Source organism: Salvelinus namaycush, chromosome 5, assembly GCF_016432855.1.
Source record: "Salvelinus namaycush isolate Seneca chromosome 5, SaNama_1.0, whole genome shotgun sequence".
Lineage (NCBI taxonomy): Eukaryota > Metazoa > Chordata > Actinopteri > Salmoniformes > Salmonidae > Salvelinus > Salvelinus namaycush.
The window spans coordinates 26,505,951-26,525,065 of NC_052311.1; the positions used below are offsets into that span (position 1 = coordinate 26,505,951).

The 19,115-nt window shown below is 42.8% G+C and overlaps 1 protein-coding gene across 2 annotated transcripts; it reads left to right on the top strand.

Moving 5' to 3' along the window:
• Positions 1–1,240: 1,240 nt before the first annotated feature.
• On the top strand, positions 1,241–18,602 carry LOC120048118 (sestrin-3-like). Of its 2 annotated transcripts, XM_038993833.1 has the most exons (9): positions 1,241–1,382; positions 13,001–13,201; positions 13,445–13,627; positions 14,280–14,525; positions 14,636–14,750; positions 15,089–15,213; positions 15,420–15,586; positions 15,902–16,046; positions 16,279–18,602. In XM_038993833.1, the coding sequence occupies exons 1-9, from the start codon at positions 1,317–1,319 to the stop codon at positions 16,366–16,368; spliced, it is 1,338 nt and encodes a 445-aa protein (XP_038849761.1). In that variant the 5' UTR covers positions 1,241–1,316; the 3' UTR covers positions 16,369–18,602. The 2 variants fall into 2 exon arrangements, with proteins under 2 accessions (XP_038849761.1, XP_038849760.1); XM_038993832.1 differs by having other exon boundaries at positions 15,902–18,602.
• Positions 18,603–19,115: the final 513 nt, after the last annotated feature.

A 19,115-nucleotide genomic window follows, 5' to 3' on the forward strand; every position in this document is an offset into this window, starting at 1 on the left:
AAAACAGGAGCAGGCAAACGACAGGTCAAAGGCAAGCAGGGGTCAATAATCCAGAGTGTAGGGTCCAGAACAGGAGGCAGTCAGGTCAATAATCCAGTTAGGTGGGGGTAAGGTACAAAAATGGTAGGCAAGCTCAGGGCAGGCAGAAGGTTCAAAACCACAAAGGACTAGGAACAGGAAAAATAACCATGCAGGGGAACAACATGCTGGTAGGTTTCAAAAACAAAACAAACTGGCAACAGACAAACAGAGAACTCAGGTATAAATACACAGGGGATAATAGGAAAGATGGGCGACACCTGGAGGGGGGTGGATACAAGCACAAAGACAGGTGAAACAGATCAGGGTGTGACAGGATGATTTCAAATGTAGTGATATTGAATTGTGTTTGATTGTCAACACAACCAAATATCAGCATTTGAAGGACATGTATCTTATGATTGAATAGTTCCATATAAATTTGTAGAAAAACTGGAATTAAAACCAGACTTGGGCAAGTTAACATGTTACTAATGCAGTGGAGAGCTTGTGTTTATAACTTGGTGATTATAACTTGTTTGCTTTCCTTTTCCTCAGAAGTGTCAGGGAATCGTTCCGTATGACATTATCTGATGCATGCATATGTTCCTTTTTTAGTACAATCTTCTGTTCCTCTATTTTGTTTCATACAGACAGTTTTTTTCTGATGAATTACTAGTAATCAAGTATCAGGATGGACATTTTTCAATTAAGGTATCTTTACTTTTACTCAAGTATGACCAATGGGTCTTTTTTACCACTGCACCCACCTACAAACACACCTGCTGATGTCAAGCTTGGCTAAGAATATACCCATACATCACTTGCGGTTCTTTTTTTTTAGGGCCCTATATGAGAAAAATGTATTTTGGACCCAGTAGGTACTGGAGTAAGTCCTGTGAGAGGTAATTTTGTTGCATGGCTTTCCTCTCTGTGGACTGTGGAAAAATAAAGAAAAATACACTGCAAATTGATCTCAACGTTGAATGCATCAAATGTTTTTTTTTCCACCAAACCATAGCTAGCAGTAATTGACTTTCATATCAGCCTTTCAGTGAAAGAGTTGAAGCCTTAAATATCTCTGTAAATTGATTGTGCTTTAGCATTTGCACGGACCCTACTCTTTACTCCGCCCCTTTATGCGTTGATTGGGCACACTGTTACTGGAGCTGTCAGTGCATTGCGAGTTTTTTTCACCTCTAGCTAAATGCCCAGACTTGTAGTGGCCCCGCTTTGTCAGCTGGGTAGGTGGACATCAGGAGAGACAGAGCCGTATCCATGCACTAATTAGTTGGAAAATGATCATCTTTATGAAAGAAATGGATTACCCTCTCAGAAACCAATGTCAGCGCGTCCAGAACCAGGTATTTGTCTTGACTTAACTACTAAAAAGCCAGTCAACATTCCAATTTATGATTAACGTTAGCTGGCTACTAATAAAGTTCCATCGACTGTGTCGTTCATTCATTTTGTCCTGAAAAACTAGTGGCAGGTTTTGTCTCTCACGAAACTGTTAGCCAATGTTAGCTCCAGAACTAACGTTAGCTACTTATACTTAGTTACATCCCTTGATAACAGTGGATTTTTTTTGTCTCGAGATTTGCTTTTGCTTTTGCTTTAGCTACCTAACTAATTTAATGTCCGAGCTAGTTTGTCGACATAAAATGGCTAGGTAGCTAACTGCCTTGGTAACTCACTCAGACAACTGACTTGATAACTAGCTAGCTAACGTTAGATGACAGTTGACAAGGGGCAGGTGAGCAGCTACGTTAACAAACAGGTGGCTATTAAGTTCGCTAACAAGCTAGCTAGTTTACTAGCCAAGGCAAGTAACGTTAGCTAACTAACTAACGGTTCTTCTGAGCCAACTGGCCAAAGAAATGGCCAGCTAGTGAACTATTGTTTGTCATTTCTGAAATAGCTAGGTAAATCACGTTAACTAGCCAAAGTACCAACAATGCAATGCCAATGGTCATCATCGATTGTCATTTAATTTATATAGTTAGGGGGCTTATTGAAGGGACGGTAACAAGCTGTCAATAATTTTGATCTGTCAGTCAGTCAATTAATGAACATTTGCTGTTGTTGAAAAATGATTTAGACATCTATTCAACATAACTAACAGTGTTGAATAGTAACCTAGTTCTAGAATGTTGCCATAATGGATTGACAACTAGCTAACGTTAACTGGATAGTAAAAACGAATATGTTAATCTGCAAACTAGGCTATACTTTTCTTCGTGATGTATTTGCATTATGATTGTAGGTATATTTTCTGCCTAGGTTTGATGGCCATCAGCCGCATACTCTTTTCTCTTTTTGTGGGAGAAGGCAATAATGACATCATCTCTAGAGATTTGCACGTACAGAAAAAGTGTCTGCTAACGCAATGTCATTCCATCATTTTGGCAGTCAGTATGTTCTGACCAGCTGCAAAGAATATAGTTGGCTTGCTAACGAACAAAGACCGTCGTTGACAATCAGTTCAAGGAGCAGTTTTTCTGTTCTGTTTCAATCGGCCTAATGCATTCTCCTCTGTCATAATGTCAAACGTTTGATAAAGATATTTGTTTTGTGTATTTTTTCACTAAGATTTAGACCTTGTGTGCAGTGATGCTGGGTGCACTGCCAATCAAAGTTGTTTTTCTCATTTCTGTGCTGTTTTTCCATGTACAGCCGAGAGGTGGCAGTGCGGATAGGATAACTTGTTTACTGCGATTCAACATTCAGAAGTAGCTAGAACAATAGAGGAATGTGCTCTGTGACATGCATTCCTTAATATTTGATGTAAAATTAGATTTGACCTGTACCTGCACTTGCATATAGGGGTTTAGACCTAGGCTTTCTTCAATGCTATGTATATGTCAGATGTGTCACATTTATCTCCTGCACCAAACCTGTCATACATAAAAATGTGATGAATAGCCATCCTTATGAGATTTGCACCAGGCGTTTGCAGATTTGACTAGACAGAAGCATGGGATGTATATTTTTAATTTGAATAAACAAGATCCTTTCTGAGGTTTACAGTTTTGGACATGTTGCAGCTCTGGTTAGAAAACAACATACATATTGTTGCATCATGCTTTTGGGTGTTCTTTGTGCAGAACCCAAAGTAGGGCCCCTCCTAGACTATTGCTCCCTTACCACTGTATATCTTGTCAATAAAAGTGCCAGCAGATAAATGTCAAGTGTTTAAAAACTGTATTATCTGCTGACATTGATATGAATTGGCAATTCTTACACAAGTTGTGTGACAAGTTGCAAAATAAATGTACACACGTGTTTCAATCATTTCACCCGCACCGCTCGATCGCGTCTGCGTAGGAAAGCGCTAAAATAGAACTTGGTTCTATTTGATACACGCGACACACTGCAAGTCCCCTCCTGTATTCGGTGTATATGTATTCGGTGCATGTGACAAATAAAGTTTGATTTGATAATTGGATATCAGGAAGATACAAACCCTGGATGCTTGAAAGACAAAGGAGGAGAGATTAAAGAAAGCTAAAATCTAACTAGCTTAAATTTTTTATCTGTGGATTAATTGTCAGAGTAGAGAAACATACGATTTTGTATGACTGGGTCAAAATTCTGGGAAGAACTAACTAACAAGAGGACCGTGTGCATAAAATAACAACCCAATGTTTATCACCCAAGACCAGCTAGCTATCTGAATGTCCATGAATGTTTCATTTGTGTTTCGACCTGTCCCCAAATTATTAAAGTTGGTTTTGATATTTTAGCCTGCGTGTCATGATCGGGACTGGTGTGGGTGGACAAAATCACCATGCGTACAATCACCGCGATGGCGCATATGTCTGTGGCTGGTGTAGTCAGCATATTAGGCGTACTTTTAGTTTGAAAAAGAGGCAGAGAGAAGGTTGAAAAGGGGGTATTATGAATGTAACTAACCAGGCTACAAAAGATGACTAGATCAAACAAATAAAGTAACCTGAATTCTGAAACACCTTGTGTGCGTTAGCACTTGTTTCTTGTCTATGCTCAGCTGTCTGCCTCATGTCACCATATAATCTGGTTCTACCTGTTTGTCATGTTTTTTTGTTGTGCATGTCTCTCCATATGTAGCATGGTATGTTTGTGTGGGTCGTCTGTGGCTGCTGTCCTGCCCAGCACCCTCCCCCACCCGCCACCCCTCCTGTGGGCTGCAGCTGGTTGTTTAGCACACCTCCCTTGCAGAGCCAAAAACAGAGCTCGCTGTTTGTGTTTCCGGTGAAGAGGGACGAGTGTGTTAAAGGGACGAGTGTGTTAAAGGCACGCAGCCGGTACTCGACACTAGCAGAGCAGCTAATAACAAGGACAGACCCCTTCAGGCTCACTTAGAGGGATATTCTATCTGCATTCCATCTCCTCTTTCATCTGCAGCTAACCTCCTCCCTTGCAGCCCCCTGCACTACCTTATCCGCTCCCTCCCTCCCTGTCACATTTACCCTTTGAACCACCACTTGCATCATTTTTCTAGTCTTCGTTCTCCTTTGCTTGGTCATCTCTGCATACTTCCCATTTCTTATTTCATACTCCACAATTTATATGCCATTGTCTATTTAAGCAATAAGGCACCTCGGCGGTTTGTGGTGTATTGCCAATATACCACGGCTAAGGGCTGTTCTTACACACGATGCAACGCAGTGTGCCTGTGGATACAGCCCTTAGCAGTGGAATATTGGCCATATATCACAAACCCCCGAGGTGCCTTATTGCTATAATAAACTGGTTACCAATGTAATTGGAGCAGTAAAAATAAATGTTTGTCATACCTGTGGTATACGGTCTGATATACCACGGCTGTCAGCCAATCAGCATTCAGCGCTCGAACCACCCAGTTTATAATCGCCTGTTTCCCATCCCCTTTTCCCATCTGTTTGTTTCTTCTTTCCCTCCCCTCACCACTGCCACTATCCTTTGCATCTCGTTTTTACCTTGTGACGTTCTCGAATCAATAAACAAATGAGTTTCCCTGTGCAGCAGAGAGGCAGGGACCAGGGTCAGAGTGGATGATGTGGTAAATCAATGGTTCTTTTGCATTTCAAATCATGTTAACCTCTGCAGAGACCCAGGGAGTTACAGGCCTTTGTCAGGACAATACTTTATTGAAAGGCTTTCAGCTGATTTACAGCCGCTCAACCTTCCTCACTTAATATAATACAGCAGTCTGCTCTTGGAAACACTATCAGTAATCCCTGTGCATGTTATTAGTCTCAGCCTTTACACTTTGATATTATATGCTGTTGCAATCAGTATGGCATGTCTCTATATAGGCCTACAGTTGAAGTCGGAAGTTTACATACACCTTAGCCAAATACATTTAAACTCAGTTTTTCACAATTCCTGACATTTAATCCTAGTAAAAATGTCCTATTAGGTAAGTTAGGATCACCACTTTATTTTAAGAATGTGAAATGCCAGAATAATAGTAGTGATTTATTTCAGCTTTTATTTCTTTCATCACATTCCCAGTGGGTCAGAAGTTTACATACACTCAATTAGTATTTGGTAGCATTGCCTTTAAATTGTTTAACTTGGGTCAAACGTTTTGGGTAGCCTTCCACAAGCTTCCCACAATAAGTTGTGAATTTTGGCCCATTCCTCCAGACAGAGATGGTATAACTGAGTCAGGTTTGTAGGCCTCCTTCCTCACACACACTTTTTCAGTTCTGCCCAACAATTTTCTATAGGGTTGAGGTCAGGGCTTTGTGATGGCCACTCCAATACCTTGACTTTGTTGTCCTTAAGCCATTTTGCCACAGCTTTGGAAGTATACTTGGGGTCATTGTCCATTTGGAAGACCCATTTGCGACCAAGCTTTAACTTCCTGACTGATGTCTAGAGATGTTGCTTTAATATATCCACATAATTTTCCTACCTCATGATGCCTTCTATTTTGTGAAGTGCACCAGTCCCTCCTGCAGCAAAGCACCCCCACAACTTGATGCTGCCACCACCGTGCTTCACGGTTGGGATGGTGTTCTTCGGCTTGCAAGCATCCCTCTTTTTCCTCAAAACATAACAATGGTCATTATGGCCAAACAGTTATATTTTTGTTTCATCAGACGAGAGGACATTTCTCCAAAGTATGATCTTTGTCCCCATGTGCATTTGCAAACGTAGTCTGGCTTTATTATGGCAGTTTTGGAGCAGTGGCTACTTCCTTGCTGAGCGGCCTTTCAGGTTATGTCGATATAGGACTCGTTTTACTGTGGATATAGATACCTTTGTACCTGTTTCCTCCAGCATCTTCACAAGGTCCTTTGCTGTTGTTCTGGGAATGATTTGCACTTTTCGCACCAAAGTACGTTCATCTCCAGGAGACAGAACGTGTCTCCTTCCTGAGCGGTATGACGGCTGCGTGGTCCCATGGTGTTTATACTTGCGTGCTATTGTTTGTACAGATGAACGTGGTACCTTCAGGCATTTGGAAATTGCTCCCAAGGATGAACCAGTCTTGTCAGGGTCTACAATTTTTTTTCTGAGGTCTTTGCTGATTTCTATTGATTTTCCCATGATGTCAAGCAAAAAGGCACTGAGTTTGAAGGTTGGCCTTGAAATACATCTGCAGGTACACCTCCAATTGACTCAAATTATGTCAATTAGGCTATCAGAAGCTTCTAACGCCATGACATCATTTTCTGGAATTTTCCAAGCTGTTTAAAGTCAGTCAATTTAGTGTATGCAAACTTCTGACCCACTGGAATTGTGATACAGTGAAAAAGTCTGTCTGTAAACAATTGTAGGAAAAATGACTTGTGTCATGCACAAAGTAGATGTTCTAACCAACTTGCCAAAACTATAGTTTGTTAACAAGAAATTTGTGGTGTGGTTGAAAAACGAGTTTTAATGACTCCAACCTAAGTGTATGTAAACTTCCGACTTCAACTGTATGTGTTAATTTCCTTGATTAGCCTATAGCAATTGACTTGTGCCTAGAGGCCCTTTCAGTTGATTTCATTAGTTGTTACTCATTTATACTGAACAAAAATATAACCGCAACATGCAACAATTTCAAAGATTTTGCAGAGTTACAGTTCATGTAAGGAAATCAGTTGATTGGAATAAATTCATTAGGCTATTCTATGGATTTCACATGACTGGGCAGGGTGGGTCTGGGAGGGAATAGGTCCACTCACTTGGGAGCCAGGCCCACCCACTGGGAAGCCAGGCCCAGCTAATCAGAATGAGTTTTTCTCAACAAAAAGTCTTTATTACAGACATACTCCACCCTCCCAATCTGACGATCCTGCAGGTGAAGAAGCTAGATGTAGAGCTCCTGGGCTGCCGTGGTTACACGTGGTCTGCGGTTGTGAGGCCGGTTGGACGTACTGCCAAATTCTTTAAAACGACGTTGGAGGCTGCTTATGGTAGATTCATTAACATTCAATTCTCTGGCAACTGCTCTGGTGGACATTTCAGCAGTCAGCATCCCAATTGCACTCTCCCTCAACTCGAGACATCTATGGTATGTGACAAAACGGCACATTTTAGAGTGACCTTTTATTGTCCCCCAGCACAAGGTGCACCTGTGTAATGAGCATTCCGTTTTAAACAACTTCTTAGCATGCCACACCCCTCTGGTGGCTGGATTATCTTGACAAAGGATTAAATGCTCACTAACAGGGATGTAAACAAATTTGTGCACAAAATGAGAGAAATAAGCTTTGCTGGGATTTTTTTATTTCAACTCATGAAACATGGGACCAGCACTTTAAATGTTGCGTTTATATTATTATTTTTATTGTAGTTTGTACATTAGCTACGTATTTTTATTTTGTGCCACTTGTGTACGTATAGCCCAACTAACAAATACAATTGTGTTAAGAGTCAGCAGAATTGATGTGCGACTCATTGTCATTTCCTGCCTGGGACTGATGAAAGGATGTTGGTTCCTGTTTTAGTTTGACTAGACTACTTCTTATAATGGAACATGTTGGAGATTAATTTCCCTATTTGAGAATGTCAAGATGTCTGGGGAGACTAATTGTACCATATAGAAAATGTATGCTGTTGTGATAGTTTAAAGTGTCTGACTTTTTCTTGTCTGGTTTGAATTATTAGTGAACAATTGCAAAATTCCAACAACGGTGAACAGAATGACTAGTTCCATGTCTTCTGAAGCAGGTCACTCACCCTACCTGTATGTGTGCCACTGACACCTTCCATACAGGTTCTCTCATACTGTAACTTAAAGGGATACTTATGGATTTTGGCAATGAGGCCCTTTATTTTCTTCCCCAGAGTCAGATTAAGTTGTGGATACCATGTTTATGTCTCTGTCTAGTATGAAGGAAGTTAAAGGTAGTTTTGCAAGCCAATGTTAACTAGCGTTAGCACAATGACTGGAGGTCTATGGTATCTGCTAGCATGCTTGATTCTGTTTCCCTACAGCGCTATCAGGTAAATGGTGACTGGCCTGTTGAGAGGTGCTGAACACATTTGTCTTTACTGCCACTGTGAGCCTGTTTTTCATCAGGCTTGGTTATCGGGCCCTGATGAACTGTGATATATTTACAGTGCAAGTGGGACATGACCTCTGAGGCTCGTAGCATCCTGGTTGGGAATAGGGTTCCATCTGGCTGACTGGTCTGGAGCGTTGGCATTACAGCTTTAACGCATCGGTCTGACACGTTAATAAAACACACTAATAATGTGGTGTCATGGCCACAGCAGGATGTTTATGATACAGCCTTTAAAGCCTGACCGAGCCCTGACTGAAATTTTAACTTGTGTTTAATTCGCTTGTATGGAACTTGATTCCCAGAAAGTTCCTCAAAATACCCATGGAGACTTGGTTAGACCGAGTTCCTGGAGAGTGGGACTTTGATTGCTCTCCAACATGGAAAATGTGGGGCCACAAATCAGCAAGCACAGAGTTGTGGGGGCATACATGTAGGGTTGTGTGAGTGACGTACGCCAGTGTCAAAGACCTTGATGCTAGACCAATGAGGCCCATGTCGTAGAGTTGAGCTCCCGCGTTCCTTGAAAGTAGGCAAGTGGGTCAGGATCCAAGTCTGCATGTCAAGAGCTTTCTCTCCTGTTTGCTGCAGTCTCTGTCACTGAACCACTTACATGTTTTTCTCTCTTCAAAGGCCACACCTGACCATGCATGCTCTATATAGGACTACCATGAGATTGACACATTGCAGTCAATGGCTGTTGCATGGTGATTTTAAAAAGAACTAAAGTCATTGTGAATGAGGACTCGTGTATTGGAAGGCCATAGAAATAAAATGTCACATTTAATCATTGAGGCAATGAATGCCATGGGCTGTCAGCTGAGTGGTTAAACCCCCTAGGCCGATCCTGTTCCCCTTCTTGACATCCACCAAAATGTTGGAGATGTGTGTTCATTTTAATATTGGATAGTCTTTGTGCCTAATGTTGGAGGAAGAGCAGCGCCACCTGCTGGGTAAGGTGTGAAGTGAAGCGTTTTTATGAGCCACAGAGAAGCCAGTGAGGTATGCTAACATGCGGCTAAATGCCACGGAGCTATTACGTGAGGTGTTAGAGCTACATAACGACCATCGCAAATCATCATCGCTGCCACACACCCGCTGATATAGATATACCTTTGGTATGAGGGGAGCCATAACTAGTGGCTGTGGCGGTCACGAAATTGTCAGCCGGGGATTGTCAAGCAAATAACTGTCGGTCTCACGGTAATTGACCAAAACACATTTAGGATCTCATGGCTTCCACATATAGCCTACAAGCCATTTAAAAAAAGTCAATGTAATATAGCCTACACGTTAACAATAAATCCATGATTTATTTTAGACAGGTCTAAAGAAGCATGATATGAAGAAAATTTAGTCAATTTCAGATGAAAAGAATAGCGTACTCTTGAGTTGTCCTGATGTGGTTATGCCAAATGGCTGTGGGTTACACTAGTTAATTTAGCAGACAATATTTGCTTATAATTCCGTGGCATTATTTTAGAATATGAAGAATTCAATTTGAACAAGGCTGAATAAAATATAAATATTGTCTCCAAACGATTTGAGGGAGTGTGCACATGCGGCTATTATGTTTTGAGCGGTTAACAAAGAAATGGGTACTCCTGTATGCTTAATTAAGAGTTAATGTAACTTTAATTGTTATACAAAAGTTGGCCAATGTGTTTATATTTTTTTTACATTGTAAGGCTGCATGATTAGATTATAAAGTCATGAGCTCTGCTTTTGTACACACTCCAATAGTCTCATTCACAATTTGACAAGCACTTGATGATGCCTTGGATTTCACGGTGGCATCCCCTTTGTGGCCGTAATGCACCCTGAAGAAATCCATGCCTTTTGCGGCCTGGAGTGCTGCGTTGTGCCCTTCTCCCTGAGTGTGCTGTGCAATTGGAAGCCCTCTCACTCACATGGCTCTTCAGAGGTGCATGTTGGAAGAACTGTTCACATTTACTTTTCGTCAAGATGAGTAGGCCTAACAAACAGCAAAAGCACTAGCCTATGTCAATCTACTATCCCCCATAGTACATTAGTTGACCTGTTCTGTGTGAGAAATAAATATTCCAAACATAGTCCAGGACAGTTGTGGGATGTGATAGATCCCAAATTAATACAACCACTAGCATCAAAACATGTTTTATGCAATGTGGCTGACTCAACAGATCAGAATGTTTAGCTTAAAATGGCTATTTATTCACATTATAAGCGCAGCAATGCATACATGGTAGTAGGCTATAAGCGTGAATGTTCCATTAGTGGAAAACACCATTATCAAAAGTGACCGCAAATGCGATTATGCATGTAATGCTTTTATTATAAAGGGGTATTTTTTATGGTGAAAATGATCTTCCCCAAACTTGAAAGTCACGTGCTGCTTATATATGCCAGTTAGACTCTACACCCTTTGTAAAGCGGATTAATGTACTTAATTTTAAGAAGTTATTTGGCCACTTTAGTTGTAATACAAACCTTATCAAAGCATATAGGCCTATGGGCTAGGCTACATGAGGTGTGCGACTAGGATTCCAAAAAGTCACATTGTTTCTTATGCTGGGTGTCATTCACAGGGGATAATATTTAATTCACAAGTGATAAGCTAATATTGTCACCCATCACACTTTTCTTGATTTAATCTTGTCTTTACATATACTAAATAATGTGTGACGTTTTGATTTAGAATGGACCGTTATCATGCACCTGTATCGAAAACGGGGGCAGCAGGATGTCATCTATGCACTTAAATAGCGAATGGAGAACGCTTTTCCCCGTGGTTTATTTTCATGCCAGCCAGTTAGGCTATACTCCTGTTGTAAAGAAGCAATGTGCTTAATATTAGGGAAGTTGAGAAATAAATATAGTAGGCCTAGCTTATAGAAAGCTGATGGGATCCTTATATTTTTAATAGTGGCCATCAATCTGTTTTCTCCTGCATTTGCATAGCCTATAGAAATGTTGCGCAACTTGAGCTCATGGGCTCTCCTGAAGGGTCTGATTTAGATTTTCGAAGAAATTTGCATTGATATCACAGTGATTAGAGGGACAATAGAGTGCTGAGTACCAGGCAGTTAGCAAGTTTAGTAGGCTACTAATGACCATCAGCAGCATCAGAGCTTGAAGCCTAATTACCTCGACTTAAATGGTCATGTGGAATTTGACTGCCTTCATCACTCGTGACCGCCGGTGTGGCGGTAATAAGTTCACCGCAACAGCCCTAGCCATAACTGAGAACACCAGGCTCTGCCAGCAGAGGCTGCTTAGCCACTTGGACCCTATGTAAGCTGCCCTGGCCTCTCACATTTCACACACTGTGGAACCGAGTCAAGACCCGCTCTCTCCAGCCCGGTGCCAACACCTTTTCCTAGAAGCCGTTGTATGAGAGTGAGAGAGGTAATAAATCCCTTTAGCCTTTATAAGACCAGTCTCTCTGAGTCCATGTTTCTCTCGGCCTGTGACTCTCCTCCTCCCCTGCCAGACTCTCCCTGTCGGTTTGGACTTTCCTCCTTCTTTACTGTGGTTCTTCCCTCAATGAGGCCTCATTCAGTTCCAGACTCACAATCCCCCATACACCCAAGTTCCTCTACATGTATCTGCTCTACTCATTTTATCATAGTAAAGTGGAGGACTTTGAGCAGTTAATTCAGGGTAGTCTCATTGCATCCTCCTATGACTATTGATTTTGCACCCCATTATTTCTATCTCTACTTTGCACATTCTTCCACTGCAAATCAACCATTCCAGTGTTTTACTTGCTATATTGTATTTACTTTGCCACCATGGCTTTTTTTTGTTGCCGTCACCTCCCTTATCTCACCTCACTTGCTCACATTGTATATAGACTTATTTTTCTACTGTATTATTGACTGTATGTTTGTTTTATTCCATGTGTAACTCTGTGTTGTTGTTTGTGTCGAACTGCTTTGCTTTATCTTGGCCAGGTCGCAATTGTAAATGAGAACTTGTTCTCAACTTGCCTACCTGGTTAAATAAAGGTGAAATAAATAAAATAAAATTGATCTGTTTTGTCTTTTGGTTGATCCTCTCTGGTACTGTGAATGTGTGGGATGCTGAGCTCTTTTCTCTACCAGCAAGTCTCTCTGCCTGAAAAGTGTGCAGAGCGGCCTTGTTTGTGTTTTGCAGGGGAATATTGTGAGGAATGTCTAGTGGTACAATATCTTTGCTGCGGTTATAAGAAGGCTCCTGTCAACGGTTGGTTCAAAACCCACAGTCCTGACCTGCCTGCAATTCACATACCGATTTCACTGTAGGCTGACACCACAGGGACCATCAAAACTGAGGCTATCTGTCAGCATGCCTGCCACCATAAGCAATCCTCACTAAATAAGGCTTGTGGAAAAACTGGCATTTAATTTATTCCCCATTTTTTGTTATAAAACATTGATTTTCACCTGGGATGAATCATTGCATAGACCTAGTTGGCAGTTGCTGTGTGCATTGTCAGTGGCATATTGTCTCTGCCACCTGTCTCACCCTCCTCTTCCTCTGGTCCTGTCCAGGTGACGAAGGTGAACGCTGAGAAGGAGCGGGTGTCGCTGCGGTGCATGAAGGCTCTGGCCAGCAGGGGGGGTGTGGACGCCGTGTCCCAGCAGATGGCCTCTCACCCCCAGTACCTGGAGAGCTTCCTCCGCACCCAGCACTACATCCTCCACATGGACGGCCCCCTGCCCCTGCAGTACCGCCACTACATCGCCATTATGGTGAGGCCACTGGACACACGCGCACTGCATGATGCACAGAAATGCCTCATGTATTTGCGCCAATCACCCATGCACAGTTGCATACACTTGCACTGACCCCACTTTCATGTACATAAACATTTACACAGACACAAACTCGCCACAACCCACCCACGCACATTGACCCAAACGTGGTCAACATCCTAGAGTCAAGCCTACTTGTATTGAAGTGTGTGTCTCTGTCCCTCCCTCCATCTCTCCCAGGCTGCAGCGCAGCATCACTGTGGCTACCTGGTGTCTCTGCACTCGGCCCAGTTTCTCAGGGTGGGGGGGGACCCGCTGTGGCTACAGGGGCTGGAGGCCGTCCCCCCTCGCCTGCAACACCTTGACCAACTCAACAAGGTTCTGGCCCACCAACCCTGGCTCACCGCCCGCTCACACATACAGGTACCACAAGAACCAGCTCCTTGAAAAAGTTATGGGCTCTTATAAAAAATATCTAATGTGCCAAAAACTAATGTTTTGATGCCTAAATTTGGATTTTGATTAATTCTTATCTTTGCGGTTTAGAACAGTGGTTCCCCCTTTTTGTAAGGAACTCAGTCCGGATCAGCTTACTCTTGAAAGTTGTAATGGTAGAATGCACAAGGTGCAATTTTGAAATTGGGTAGTGCATCATCAGTTTTCCTCTTGTCATTTCAGACTTTATAGAGCTTTTTATAACTTGCTGATCAACTAGCCCATGTCAGCTAATGTTTTTTAGCCCATAGATGTTGTAGTAATATCACATGAATACACATTAGATATGGCCAAACGTATAGAATTGCAAGAAAATTAGCTTTTAACGGCAACATTTTCTCAACACCCCATGACAAAATGTGTATAATTGCAGGAAATGTACTTTAACCCTGCAAAATGTTCTCTCCACCAAGGGGGGGTGTGAACAGCGGGACGTTCCCCAATGTTGGAAGGGGGACCTGAGTGAAAAAAGTTTGGGAACCGCTGGTTTAGAAGGTCATATCCCTGATCAGTAGAGTTCTCCACCCCTGTCTAATCTCCACCATAAGGCCCACTCTCTGCTGTGTCCTTCCCCCACCAGGCATTGCTGAAGACGGGGGAGCAGTGCTGGTCTCTGGCTGAGCTGGTTCAGGCTGTGGTGCTGCTGGCCCACTGCCACTCCCTCTCTAGCTTTGTGTTTGGCTCTGGCACCGACGCCGACCCCGTCCCCCTCCACATAGCCCCCAACGGCACCCCCCCGGGCTACTGGCTCTGTGACGCTGCCAACGGCAATGTCAGCGCGCCTCCGCCTCTCACCACACCCTCAGAGCACACCACACGACGACGGGTAAGGGTTGTGTGCTGTATCAGACTGAGTATGACATCGGCGCTATTCCACAACAGATTGTTTCATGTTGTTCAACTTCACGTCTTTTATCATTTCATCTGTCTTGGCAGTCTCTGGACTCCAGTTGTGAGATGGTGTGTCTGAAAGAGAGGATCCAGAAATCCCAGGAGGAGAAAGAGAGGAGGGGGGAGTGTGTCCTACACACCCAGACACTCCAGCACACAGGTACACACACACACACACTCAGCTGTCCCCGCTCACTTTCACATTCACACCTGACATTGTGAAGCGGCGAGGGCTAAACTTATCCTCATGTGTGAACCAGTGGAGGCTAGTGGGAGGAGCTATAGGAGGACAGGCTTTTTGTAATTGCTGGAATGGAGTCAATGGAACGGTATAACAAAAATATGTAAACCACATGTTTGACTCCGTTCCGTTGATTCCATTCCAGCCTTTACAATGAGCCCGTCCGCTTATTGCTGCTCCCACCAGCCTCCACTGGCGTGAACGTTGAGTGACAGATCGACTATATTTATTTATCCTCTCTCACTGTTTCCTCTCAGATGTGGAAGATGAGGAGGAGATGATCTACTCAGCAGACCCCTCTCGTTTCATAACAGACCCCGAGTTCGGCTACCAGGAGTTTGCCCGCAGGGAGGAAGACCACTTCCAAGTATTCCGGGTGCAGGTAAGGACATGGTTTACATTCATGTTGGAATACGTGACGCCCTCCCTAGGAGGTGACCGGCGTCCATATCAGTAAAGTAATAAATCAGCTTTTGTAGAATGTGAGTAGCATATGCTGCATCGTATGTCTTTGGGCATATAGTTAGCTGAGGTGTTACAGGAAACATGCCAGTATTTCAGGTTTGTTTGTGCGGTCTGCCTGGGCAGGACTACTCCTGGGAGGACCACGGCTTCTCCCTGGTCAACCGGCTGTACTCGGACATTGGGCACCTGCTGGACGACCGTTTCCGCAGCGTCACGGCGCTCCCCTCATCCCACGGGCCTGACCTGAAGAGAGCCATCTGGAACTACATCCACTGCATGTTGGGAATTAGGTGAGGTCATTCTATTGGTCTGCACACAAACACACATACACACACACACACACACACACACACACACACACACACACACACACACACACACGTATACATACACACACACACACGTATACATACACAGGAACCAGCACAAATCGTATGAACACTGGGTACATAGTTTGAGTTCTTGTAAAGTAAGATGCTATCGTGATCACATGCATTGCAGCCAGGTTAGTCCTATGATTCAACGCTTGGGATTCGCTGCAAAGGCCCCGCTTGGATAGCGTTCATGTTTGCATGACATGTGACACTTGTGGTGTGGGTCTGCAGGTACGACGATTATGACTACGGGGAGGTAAACCAGTTGCTGGAGAGGGAGATGAAGCTTTATATCAAGTCTGTGGCCTGCTACCCTGACGCCACCAAGACCCCGCTGTGTCCCCTGTCCTGGGCACCACTCAAACCTTCCGAGAGGGTACGCACCCCACCTCATACCAATACACTCTGCATCCATATAAAGCTGAACTATATACTGGAACTAAATCTACTGGAGAATAATAGTTTTGTCCAAGTAATGTGGTCAAATGGGATGCAAAGTGGTCATTTGTGTTCTGTTTCCCCCTCAACCCCATTCCATCTCTTGCTCTCTCTTATGATATCATCCTCTTTTTTCCCCTCTTTTTTTCTCTCTCTCTCTCTCCTCTTAGATCCATGTGAACTTGCTTATAATGGAGGCTAGGTTACAGGCTGAGCTTCTGTATGCTCTGAGAGCCATCACCCAGTACATGATAGCTTAGGTTGGGAGGGAGGCACAAAGTTCATCACCAACGGTACAGAAAGACCAAGCTAGAAGGCCGCAGGGTGGGAACCCCCTTACATCAGGCAGGGATATGGGGAGGAGACTGGCGATTCTGAGGAAGAAGTGTTGTGCAACTATCTGTCCTATTTCTCAGTTAAAAATGGGACAAGAATTATAATGCAATCATTTAAGATCTAGTGGAAAGCTATTTTCCAAAGTCAAAACACGCAACGCAATTCCTCTTCCCCTCGCTCTGCCTGCTCATTTTCCACTGTGCAAGGGTGGTCTGTACACTTCTCATTTAATGTATTTTCCTCTTACAAAATGTCTCTGCTCTTGATGGTTAATGTGCAATTATATTACTATTATTACAATAGATATGAATTATTTTTATTCATGTTTGTCTCAATTCTGTGATGAAAGCAGACGGTTGGTTCTGCAGTGTAGCAAAGAGATGCGTACCCATGGCCAACACAATAACCCATTTCTTTGTTTGTTATTAGTCTTTTCAACTTTACATTTGTTCTAAACTAATTGTTTATCCTTATTGGATTGAGTGGATGTTTTGGAGATATTGCCATAGTTTGTCTTGTTACAGTCCCTGCCAGTGTTGGTGTAGGTAGTTGGTGAGGGTGATGGACAGTTGTTCATTGTAGCTCTCTTAACATTTTTGCATTAGTACTGTAAGGTCAAGAACAAATCAAGACACTGCAAGATGGTATCACACAACTATAGTTTATTTTAAAAGCACTTTTATTTATATATATATATATATAAACAACGTAGCTCAGTGGCAGAGATGAAGGCCAAAGTTGGTCTGAGTCTTTCCTTTCCGCTGTATGGCGTCTGATAGAAAGGATCCTTCTTGGGTCCCTCTGTAGTTAGATCAGCTGATCTCCATTCCTACAGTCACTACATAGCCCCAGAGCGTTCTTGTGTAGGTGGAGTAGTGCAGAGCTACACAGGGTCCTAACAGAGGCCATGGCCCCAGACCTGAAGGAGATCACAATTCACTTCAGTATCTTAGATAAACCTGAAATCGCTACAACTATTTAAAAACACATTTTAACTTTAATATACACAGGGGTGGCCAAAGTAATGTTTTGTAGAGTGACGCACAGCCGTATGACTGTCAGTTGTTATATTGATGTGCTCTGGCATAGATCAAATGAAGGAATCTCCATTTCAAGGAAACCTCAAACATCCCTAAAACTGCATTGGTCAGCAGCACTCTGAACTGGAATATTGCAACAAAAAAGTCCCCAAAAGTGACCTGCACTGGGTTTTGAATTGCTGTTAAACATACTCTACTATGCTACAGAAGATGTAGACTACGGATCAAATGTCATCAGTGGTCTGTGTATGATCTTGTGCATGTGAAAAGTAGGTTTGTCTTTCAATTATTTATTTGGTGAGCTTTATGACCTAAAATAAAGATGCTGATGCATGGTACAATTTGCAGAGCAGAACAATGTGGGTACTGCAAACTAGATTTTAACCTTATTGAATTCTTTTTTTTTTTTTTTTTTACACTTTTTGTAAACTTTGCATCACAGTACTATGATTGTTGAGCCCTTTGTTCAGTTGCTGGGTTCGCTGCTATATCCTACCTGTTGTGCTGCACCCTGAATATTTCAGCGGCAGTGAGGTTGACGACTCTTAATGGGCTCGACCGTTTTAAATGACAGGAGAGGGAAATTAAGAAAGAAGGAAGTGCATATCAATAGATGCAAAAGAAGCGCTTTTTAGTGCAGGTGCCTTTAGGCCAAACTGGACTGGTGCTTGAGTGAATAGGCTAGTCTACTCTGGGTTGAGTGTGGGCCTCATTCGAGCAGACTGCCACACTGCCTCCTCTGGAACAGTGTTCTGTGGCCCATATAGAACTCCCTGTGCCATCACCGCTGGACACATGGACACTGTTACTCTACTTGGAGTACTACAGTCCTCATTGGCACCTTGTCAACACCTCCATGACATTGTTATGGCTCCAAATGCAGGAGCCAAAGCGTTTTGTGTTCCTGTCTGTCTGAAGCTTCTGACCACCTGGCCAAGGAACTAAACGATAGAGCCACTGACACAAAGTTGGATGTTACAGTTGTTCAATATTTACCACGTAAATGAATGGACAATATAATTGAAAAAAATGTCAAACATAATTGAAAAAAGCAAAAAAAAAATGTTTTTGGGAAATGTGAAGACTTATTTTTTCTATAAAGATGTTCTATCAAGTGAGTGTTTCCACTGTTTTATTTACTGTGGTTGCCTAATAGTGCTTTCACATTTGCCATATGCTGTAGTCAATTCCAACTCAACTTGTCAGTGCGTACAACTGAGGGACTTGACAACTACGTCGGTATCTCAAGCAAACCAGTTTAGTTGAACCATTCACAGTACTATTGGAATAAGTGCAATTCAGAAACATATTATACACTGAGTATACACCTTTATAATATTGAGTTGCACCCCTCCCCCTAGCCTACAGAACAGCCTCAATTCATCAGGGCATGGACTCTACATGGTGTCAAATGTTCCACAGCAATTCTTGCCCAAGATGTTGTTTTGGGTGGTGGACCATTCTTGATACACAGGAAACTGTTGACTAAAAAATCTGACAGTGCTACAGTTCTTGACACAAACCGGTGAGCCGGGCACCTACTACCATATCCCATTCAAAGGAACTTAAATATTTTGTCTTGCTAATTCACCCTCTGAATGGCACACATACACAGTCCATGTCTCATGGCT